The sequence below is a fragment of the Cannabis sativa genome, chromosome 1 (genome assembly GCF_029168945.1).
Source record: "Cannabis sativa cultivar Pink pepper isolate KNU-18-1 chromosome 1, ASM2916894v1, whole genome shotgun sequence".
In the NCBI taxonomy this organism is placed as follows: domain Eukaryota; kingdom Viridiplantae; phylum Streptophyta; class Magnoliopsida; order Rosales; family Cannabaceae; genus Cannabis; species Cannabis sativa.
This window is the reverse complement of record NC_083601.1, coordinates 2159775-2169596: the sequence shown is the minus strand read 5'-3', so window position 1 is coordinate 2169596 and position 9822 is coordinate 2159775. Positions and strand designations below refer to the sequence as shown.

The 9822-nt window shown below is 31.4% G+C and overlaps 2 protein-coding genes across 5 annotated transcripts; one reads left to right on the top strand and one right to left on the bottom strand.

Annotated features, from left to right (window-relative positions):
• The first annotated feature begins 374 nt into the window (after window positions 1-374).
• LOC115706576 (U-box domain-containing protein 35) lies at window positions 375-4695 on the top strand. 4 transcript variants are annotated; one of them, XM_030634273.2, is made up of 10 exons: window positions 375-660; window positions 804-1065; window positions 1225-1310; window positions 1411-1532; window positions 1638-1837; window positions 1986-2308; window positions 2425-2526; window positions 2845-3273; window positions 3422-4177; window positions 4260-4695. In XM_030634273.2, the coding sequence occupies exons 2-10, from the start codon at window positions 861-863 to the stop codon at window positions 4434-4436; spliced, it is 2400 nt and encodes a 799-aa protein (XP_030490133.2). In that variant the 5' UTR covers window positions 375-660; window positions 804-860; the 3' UTR covers window positions 4437-4695. The 4 variants fall into 4 exon arrangements, with proteins under 4 accessions (XP_030490133.2, XP_030490131.2, XP_030490132.2 ...); XM_030634271.2 differs by having other exon boundaries at window positions 1189-1310; XM_030634272.2 differs by having other exon boundaries at window positions 398-660; window positions 852-1065; window positions 1189-1310.
• Window positions 4696-6352: 1657 nt separating this feature from the next.
• LOC115707737 (zinc finger protein ZAT3) lies at window positions 6353-8142 on the bottom strand. The gene has a single exon (XM_061118904.1). The coding sequence runs from the start codon at window positions 7997-7999 to the stop codon at window positions 6848-6850; it is 1152 nt and encodes a 383-aa protein (XP_060974887.1). The 5' UTR covers window positions 8000-8142; the 3' UTR covers window positions 6353-6847.
• Window positions 8143-9822: the final 1680 nt, after the last annotated feature.

Here is a 9822-nt window from a genome sequence, read left to right as displayed (position 1 = left end):
ATATGAGTCCAACCCAGGTAGTTATCATTCCTCATGTTGTAAATCATAATTGCTTTTTAAAAAATTAATTAAGTAGAAATTATATCCAAAAATTTACTCCCTATTAAATTAAGTTGAAAACTTATTTTTATTTTTATTTATTTTTTTAAAAAACGTGTTAGTTTTATTGAGCTAAAAATGATCATATTCATAACCACGTGAACAAACAAACCATCCGTAGATATGGTAAGTTTAAGAAGAAAGGGATCGGATTTTACTAACGATTTATTTAGTGATTTTTCACATACGTGGCAGAGATATAATTAGAGATTAAATAATAACAGATAAAAACTTTGAAGTAAAAACAACTAACGAAGACTCAAAAGTCTTAACACAGCGAAACTAACTAATCCAATTTCATCAAGTTGCAACTTGCCTAATTATTTTTTTAATAATAATAAAATAAAAAAAAAAAAGAAATAGATTGTACTATTCTGTTTGTAAATTTCAAAGAAATTTAGTAATCTACAAAATTATGTTTTGGACTGTTCTTGGTAGCTCCGTTTTGCGTCATCTGTTTTTTTGATGAAATCTGAAAATTGGTTTGAACATCAAAGGTGGTAAGGGATCTTCATAGAGGGATGACTTTTTTGAAGATTTGAACACTTTTTTTATTTTAAGGTATTTTTAGAAACCATTATTATTTTGAAGAAATTTCTGGTCTTATGTTTGTTATAACTGATAAAGAAGAAAATTTCTTTCTGGAATTTTTTTTTAAATTGTTTATGCTTACTGGGTTTCTGTCAAAAAATCTGTTTCTGCAGTTTCAGCGCTTTGTTTGTCATATCATTCTTATCTATATTTTTTCTTAGAAAGAAGCAATGAGTATAAGAGAAAATGTTGAAGCAGATGAAAGGTTTTCAATGGCAACACCTTCATGTAGTTCAGAGATTGGTATTGCAATCAATGGAAACAAGAATAGCAAATACATGGTTCAATGGGCACTAAACAAATTTGTTCCAGAGGGAAATATTAACATCAAATTGATACATGTTCATCCCAGGATTCTGACTGTTCCCACGGCAAGTAAGATTTTGCTATTTTTTCAAAAAAAGAAAAAGAAAGAAAAAAGTCCTTTGTTTTTGCTGCTATGGTTACATAGAGCAGTTTTTTCATTCTAGCATCTACCTTTTTGATATTCTGATTCAGTGGGAAATTTCCTTCCTATTTCGGACGTGAGAGAAGACATTACAGAGGCTTATAAAACGGAAATGCATTGGAAGACAATTGAACTCCTTCTTCCTTACAAGAAAATGTGTCTTCAAAGAAAGGTATTTCTGAGTTTCTCTTCTTTTGTTTTTGTTGAAATTTGATCTGGTGTTGTCATTAGCAAGAGTCTAATCTAAAATACTTGTGTTCCTTTAAAACCAGGTAGAAGTAGAGGTTGTTGTCATTGAATCAAACGATGTGCCAAATGCCATAGCAGCCAAGGTAGCTGAATTAGCCATTACCAAGCTCGTCATTGGAGCGCCTTCTCGTAGCATGTTCACAAGGTATTTTTTTTTTTAATGTCATAACAATTTATTCACTTTGATTGTTATGCTTTATAGCTTTGATTTGTAAACTAGTCTCTTGTAACATTGTGCTTGATCTTGTAGGAAACCCAAGGGCCTGTCAACAAAGATTTCAGAACGTGCCCCAAAATCTTGCGCAGTCTATGCTATTTCGAAAGGCAAGTTGTCATCCGTACGTCCATCCCAATTGGAGAGAGTTCAAAGTGTCTACAGCATGAACAATGACATTAGTGATTCATATTCTGTCATATCTAATTCAAGCCATGCTTCCAGCTCCCAATCAGGTAATCAATGATTATGTATGTTTAGTAATCGGTGACTAATATGTTATTGGTTACAAGAAATACTGAGCTCTTGTTATTTTACTCTCTTTCAAATCATCAAACAAGTAGTTGAAAAACTTAATACCTGTTCTGTTTCTTGAATTGGCAGAAGTTGGTTCGGTTACTTCATCTTGTAGTTACCAATCTTCTTCGCTGACATTGCAGCGATTTCAAGCTCTTAAATCTATGAATCAGACACTTCTCAAACCAAGAAAACTTTCATGTGATAGCTACTATTTCAAATATCAGTTGACGGATCTTGAGGAAGGAAAGGATAATGCAGATTCTTGTTCTAGTATTTCTGATGCTGAACACACAGTGAGTCACATCTCTAGTAGTGGGAGCTTTGCAAACGATAACCATTCCTTTACTTCTTCTGATCAAGCTTCCACCTTTGATGTGTGCACAGAAAGTTCAATGTCTGAGAGCCCGGTATAGTCTTCTCAATTCTTTCTCTTAAATTTTGTTGGCCTTTACCTGTTGCATTATGAATCCATTGTATCATAGACATTGTGTATGGTGTGTACTGATATTTGTTCGTATGGCAGGCCGACCTCAACTTTGAGCTTGAAAAGTTGAGAACAGAACTCAGACATGTCAAAGGAATGTATGCAATGGCTCAAAGTGAGACAAATGCTGCTTCTCGAAAGGCAAGTACTACTGTTAACATCTTTCTTTCGGTTTTAGCTGACTAGATTTGATGAACAAATAGCCAAAACCAAATCTTTGTCAAATGTATTTTGGTCATTGAATACTTATTTATTCTTGTTCTAAACTCATTCAATGTCATTTCTGCTTAGGATTCCCTTATCCTTTTCAAACTTGCATTCATTTTTCTTTTTCAAGTTCTTACAGCATTCTCCCAAACTTTTGAATACAATGGTTGACATCTTTATAGGAATGTCATCTGATCCTCCTATATTACACCATAGGCACATGTTGCTAACATAGTGATTATTTTTGTTCAGCTGAAAGATCTAAACAAAAACCTGTTGGATAATTCCAAAAGGCTTGAAGAAATTATCGCGGAGGAGGACAAAACAAAAGCACTAGCAAAAGAAGAGAAAGAGAAGCATGAGGCTGCCAAAAGAAAAGCTATGTATGTGAGGCAATGTGTTGAAAGAGAAGCCTCTCTGAAGAAGGATGCTGAGATGAAAGCTATGCATGATGCTAAAGAGATTGAGAAGCTTGAGATTGCTCTCACGGGTAATTTACAACAATACCAGCAATTTACATGGGAAGAAATTCAGTCAGCCACTTGTAATTTTTCTGAGGTTCTTAAGATTGGTTTTGGAGGGTATGGAACTGTCTACAAGTGCAAATTTCATCAAACAACTGCTGCAGTGAAAGTTCTTAGCTCTAATGAGAGCTGCAAAGATAAGCAGTTCCTGCGCGAGGTATGAATCCTTTTTTTAAGAAAAATAACTAGTAGTGTACTCGTAGATTTTGTGAGTTAAAAATTGTGAGCTTGTGTATCTGTTTTGAATAGCTAACAAGGATCTTGAACATACTGAAAGCTGGTTTACTTTTCCTGTTGGCCTGCAGCTTGACATCTTGAGCAAAATTCATCATCCCCATTTGCTTATCCTCATTGGGGCGTGTTTAGATCGCGGTTGCCTTGTTTACGAGTACATGGAGAATGGTAGCCTGGAGGACAGGTTGATGCAGAGACAAGGAACTCCTCCCATCCCTTGGTTTGACAGGTACAGAATTGCTTGGGAAGTAGCCTCTGCACTTGCCTTCCTCCACAAGTCAAAGCCCAAACCAATCATCCACCGTGATCTTAAACCAGCTAACATCTTGCTTGATCAAAATCTTGTGAGCAAGATTGGGGATGTTGGCCTTGCTGCATTGTTTCAGTCAGACCAATCTCATTCATCAACCATGTTTATGGAGACAGGACCAGTTGGAACCCTCTGCTACATGGATCCCGAGTACCAAAGGACTGGTCTAATCTCTCCAAAATCAGATGTTTATGGTTTCGGGATGGTGATTTTACAACTACTGACTGCAAAACCAGCATTGGCACTAGCCCATGTGGTGGAAACTGCTGTTAAGGACGGTCGTCTAGAGGACATTTTGGATTCAAAAGCAGGTAATTGGCCGAGCGAAGAAACAAAAGAATTGGTTGAATTGGGACTCAGCTGTGTGGAGCTTTTCCGTAAAGATAGACCTGATTTGCAAGCTCAAATACTTCCCATACTACAGAGATTGAAAATTACAGCCGATAAAGCCCGAGATTCGGCTTCTAGAGTGCACTTTTCACCTCCTCCTAATCATTTCATCTGTCCAATTCTTAAGGTATGGCTTTTTTTGTTAACATAATCTTTTAATGTCAGTCATATATAGTCATTATCTTAAAAAGCAATGGCTTTGGCTACAGGATGTGATGAATGATCCTTGTGCTGCGGCGGATGGCTACACTTACGATCGTAAAGCCATAGAGATGTGGCTTCAATCCAGTGACATTTCGCCAATGACCAATTTGCCATTGTCAACCAAGAATCTAGTACCAAATTACACTCTTCTTTCTGCCATTATGGATTGGAAATCCAAATAAAATCAAATAACTTTTTCTTTTCTCATTTAGGGACACATTGATTGTATAGAGTGGTGGAGTTGCTTAATCTAAAAGGTTCAAAGGGTTTTAGTTTAGTTTAGCTTAGCTTAGACTCTAGATGTAATCTGTTCATATTTTGGAACGTTGAGTTTCATAAATGTTGAACTTAGTTTCTTGTTTTAAGAAAAAGGATGATGCATTTGTGTATAAATTTTGGTTATATATGAGATTAGCCCATGTGTGCTATGCTCTTCTAACATGTATAGTTTCTCACTTCAAATTATTTCATTTGCTTAAATAATTAATTTTACACATTAATGTGACAAAAAATTTCACCCAAACTTGCCAATAAAGGATTATGTTTTGGTTAGTTAGAGAACTGAGAGCTACATTGAAATTGGCAACATCTGTAGAATTTTTAAATTTGATGCCTTTATTTATTTATATATATATATTTTTTTGGAAGTATCCATAAGCCAAAACTATATTTAATTAGATAAAAGAAAAAGTGAACAACTTAGTCTAAACCAAAAACTATGTAGATACAATATTAATACAAAATGTATATTACTTTCAAAGGGAGCATGATGACAATAATAAAAGATTGAGGGTTCAAAATAAAAAAACAAAAAATTACACTATATATTTCTTTTAATTTGATGTTTTTAATTTAATTTTACCATCTCTTTCGAAATCTATTATATTTATTTTTTTTTTTAAATCATTATATCAATTTTATTTATATCACTTCACGATAATTTTCATTCTTCTCTAATCAAAATTTTACCTCAACTTTCCCACAAACTTATATTAAATCTATTATCTTTGAAATTATGTTTTAATTATGTGAGTGTACGAGGATACTTTGGGTATAATACTTAAAATAGATATATATTTGAATTAAATTTTATTTAAAGGTAAATTTAATTAAAATATAAAAAAAATAGACATTTTTCAACTTGTCCCTTCAAAATATGTTTCTTCGAAGATTAAAGTTTAACATTTAAGAAATGTGTGACAAAGTCTAATAAAAGTTTCATAAATTACTAATGTTTTCAGTTTGTCACTTACAGGGATTTTTCCTAAAAGTTCTGCAAAAAGTGTGTTTACTTTCATCACTTTGTTGTGTTAAAGGTAGTAGATGATGAAAATAATTTCAAACTACTTTACTGACTTATTTTTTTTTTTAGATTATAGTCCTTGTACTGAGCTCTTTTATTTGCTTGATGGAGGTTTAAGAATGTATTGATGAATGAGTATCTAAAGTTTTATGTTTATAATTAACGCATTTAATAATTTTTTTAGTGCATAAATACTCAATATAAAACTGTAATTTTCGTCTAATTTCGTCAAAAAAGACTCGGTTTTGAATTCATGTTAAGAATATAGAAGTGTATGGTTAAGGAAGTAAAAACACGTGAGTGTTTGGTAAGATACATGGGATTTCTCTCAAAACCAATTAGTAATAAGAGGAGCGGGATGCATCTCATGTACGGTATTTAATTTTTATATATTATCAATGTGAGACTTTCTAACAATTTATATTACAGAGACCAATAATAATTTAGAATCTTGGTCTTGACAGAATTTAGACTAACAAAACTAGACAAAAATTATATTTTTATTAGCATTGAGTACTTATAGCATTCAAAAAATATTAAGCTTATGTCGCTTCAAAATTCAAAACTTATAAGTATGTCTATCACTATTTAAACTATTATCTAATGAATTATTCTATTCCATAATAATAATAATATGATAAGCTTCTACAATGGCATAAGTAATGTGAGGGAATGAGTGGCTTGTTTTCAAAGTCAGCATTTAAAAATAGTTGATTTTTTTCATTAATTACTTAATTAATGTAGTAGAAATGTTAAATATGGTCAAATGTGTTTTCTTTTTTTCTTTTTTAATTTATAAAATATATATTTTCCTTAATTAAGTTTTCCTACTATAGTATTTGCTCATGTACTTTGGGGTCTATATATTGATTATGAGCCACGCCAAGAAATTGACTCAATTGGTACTTTTAATGGTTCTACTATTATATGTGCAACTATATGATTCTCATTGTACGACATATGTGTTCTCTCCACGTTTTATTTTTATAGATAATCTTCCTCAAGTGTTTTTAACATTGAAGAAAAAAAGATACTATAGAATGAAGTTCAAATATAATATACATATGTTAAAGTCGTATATTAAGTCACTAAATATTTCAATAATTTAAAACCATGAAATTCAAACTATATGAATACTAAACTTTATTATACCAGAAACAAACTATGAATTAATGCCACAATTAATTCATAACAACACACACTATAGCTACTTATAATATGTAATAATAATCATTGTAAATTGTATTAATTAATTAACTAATAATAATAAGGTTCTAAGAATTACACTATTCAAAGACCCAATCTCAAGTCCAATGTAATAGTATTAGAAGTATTAGTAGAATAATGATGATCAAATTCTGATGAGGAAGAAGAAGCAGGCAAGTTCAAATCAAGAACACCACTACCACTACCACTACCACCACCACCATTGTTATTATTCATGGAAGAAGAGCTCAACAACGTTAATGGCTCCTCCTCCCAGTGACACCTCATGTGTCCACCCAAAGCTTGTCCACTACCAAAAACTTTAAAACAAAGACTACACTTGTGTCCTCCACCACTACTCGATCCCAATTCCATCATCTTAATATTCTTCTTCTCTTCCTCCTCCGAAACGACGTCGTTTACTATTTCTTCATCACCAATATTATTGGCTGCTATGGCGAAACATCCCTTGACGTTCTTGTGACTGGCTCTGTGTCCTCCTAAAGCTTGGTGAGATCCAAACACTTTCTTACAACTCGAACACTCGAAACAAGAAGAAGACGACGATGGTGGTTGTGGTTGTGGTTGTGGTTGTGCTGGTGGTGGTGACGTCATACACAGATCGTGACCGTCGGTTATTTTGGGTGGACCGTTGGCTAGCAAAAGAAGACACGAAGCGACTTCGTATTCTTCGACAGAATAATAAATTGATGGTGATGATGTTTCGTACTCGTCGTAACGGTTATGATTGGGCTTTGATGATGATGATGATGATCTTCGAACGAGATTTGGGGGTGGGTTGATCCCTCGCCATTGACGCTCGGGGTGACAACGCATGTGGCCGAACAGAGCCTTCCATGACCAGAATTTCTTCCCGCATTCGCTACATGGCATGGTGATTTTCGGTGCCGAAGGGTCTGGGCCGCCTCTCCTCCTCTCCTGCCCCTGTTTTGGGCCTGGGCCTGGGCCTGGGCCGCCTTCGATTCGGGCCGTTTTGGACCGTTTCTTTTTGGGATTAAGGGTGTTGATGGTGGTCATACGGTGTCGTTCTGGTGGTTGTGGGAGAGGAGGAGGAGGAGGAGGAGGAGGGAAGAAAGCAACAGAGGCTGTGGTTGTGGTTGTGGCTGTGGAAACGACGTCGTTGGGTGGTGGTGGTGGTGGAGTTGGGACTGAGAGTTGAGAATGGAAGTGGGAGTAGTTGTTGTTGTTATTGTTGTTGTTGGTGGTGGTGGCCATAGTTAGTGAGAATGGAGATTATTTGAAGAGAGGGAATTACGAAAGCCAAAAAAAGGTTGGAGTGTGGGTGGGAGTGTGGGTTTTGTAGAGAGAATAAAAACGGTTTTTTGTTTTATTCCTCAACGGTTATTTGTTTTATTCTAATGCGGCAGTTTTTTTTTTCTACAATATGCATGAGTTTATATATATAAACATGGACAATTGTTTTCACCGTCAAAAAAAAAATCTGTTTCTGCAGTTTCAGCTCTTGCTCAGATCATTCTCATCTATTTATAAGGAGTTTAGGTGCAGTTTAGCTCCGAGGAATAAAAACATAGTACTAATAGGAATAGGAACTAGAATAAAATTGAATAAAATTTAAAATAGATAAAAAAATAGATATTTTACAATTTTGTATATATTATTTTAATTAATTATAAAATATGTGAAAAAAACTTATTATATCCTTTTCTCATACATTTTTATATATAAATAAAAACTTTTTTTTTTAATTTTTTTTATAATATATATGATAATAATTATTGATTATTATATATATAGTTTTATTGGTTATATTTATTTTTATGTTTACAATTATAATAAATATATCAATAATATAAAACATTTTATATATGTGTTTATTTTATTTTCTATTAATTAAACATACTAATTTAATAAACAAAATAATAATATTCAGATATATATAGGTTTATTATATTACTCTATGTGTGTTATGTTTATTTTTTAGTAAGTTTTTAGAAAATAAATAAAATTGTTTATCTTTATCTTTTTCTCTGTTTATTGTGTCATGTTTATTTTTTTTAATTAAATAATTTTTGAAGTTTATAAAGTTATGTTTGTTTATTTATTTTTTGATATAAAAATTATACTTCAATAGAAAATTCGTTCACTAACTCATTAGAAAATAATCAATATATAGAAACAATAGAAAGAAAATATACATATTTTAGTATAGTATAAATTGGCTATTTCTATTTTTATGTTTACAATTATAATAAACATACTAATAATATATAATATTTTATAAATATATATGTTTATTTTGTTTTCTATTTATTAAACATACTAATTTAGTAAACAAAATAATAATATTCACATATGTTTATTATATCACTCTATGTGTCATGTTTATTTTTAGTAATTTTAAGTATTGATTTATATTTATATGCATTAATATTTATAATTTTGATATTGTATTTTATTAAAAAAAAAATCTTATTAAATTATAATAAATCATACTAAAATAGATAATAAACATTTATTTTTTAATAAAAAAATATTTAACTTATTTATTTTAATAAAATTGTTTAATTAATTTTACGAAATTGTTTATTTTGAGTTTTAATAAATATATTTTTTTTTTATTTAATGATTAAAATGTATGGTTTCATGTAATAAATTTCAAAATGTATAAGTTTTTAAAATAATTTTTTTGTGCATATTTTTTGTACTTATTATATTATTTTTGTTGTACATTTATGAAAAAAAGCCCTAAGAAATTGATAAAAATATTATTGAATTTTTTCTCAAAGGTAGTATTTTCTTTAATTTCAAAATACATTAATAATCATTCTACTAAAATGTTGAAAGACAATTATGTGATATTACAATAATACTTTAATATGCAATCAAATAAAAAAAATTATTTCCTTTCTATTCTATTTTATTACCTCCAACCAAAACCCACCTTAGTTTTTAGAAAAGGCAATAAATATAAGAGAAATTATTGAAGCAGATAGGTTTTCAATCAGTGGCAACTCCTTCATGTAATTTAGAGATTGGTATTGCAATCAATGGAAACAAAAATAGCAAACACATAGTTC

What these genes read in the sequence shown, in the direction of transcription:
- LOC115706576 (XM_030634271.2), top strand. Translation starts at nt 861, where the DNA reads ATGAGTATAAGAGAAAATGTTGAAGCAGATGAAAGGTTTTCAATGGCA. An exon ending in TCTGACTGTTCCCACGGCAA is followed by an intron (nt 1,066 to 1,188) that starts GTAAGATTTTGC and finishes ATTCTGATTCAG; the next exon opens with TGGGAAATTTCCTTCCTATT. An exon ending in TCATCTGTCCAATTCTTAAG is followed by an intron (nt 4,178 to 4,259) that starts GTATGGCTTTTT and finishes CTTTGGCTACAG; the next exon opens with GATGTGATGAATGATCCTTG.
- LOC115707737 (XM_061118904.1), bottom strand. Translation starts at nt 7,999, where the DNA reads ATGGCCACCACCACCAACAACAACAATAACAACAACAACTACTCCCAC.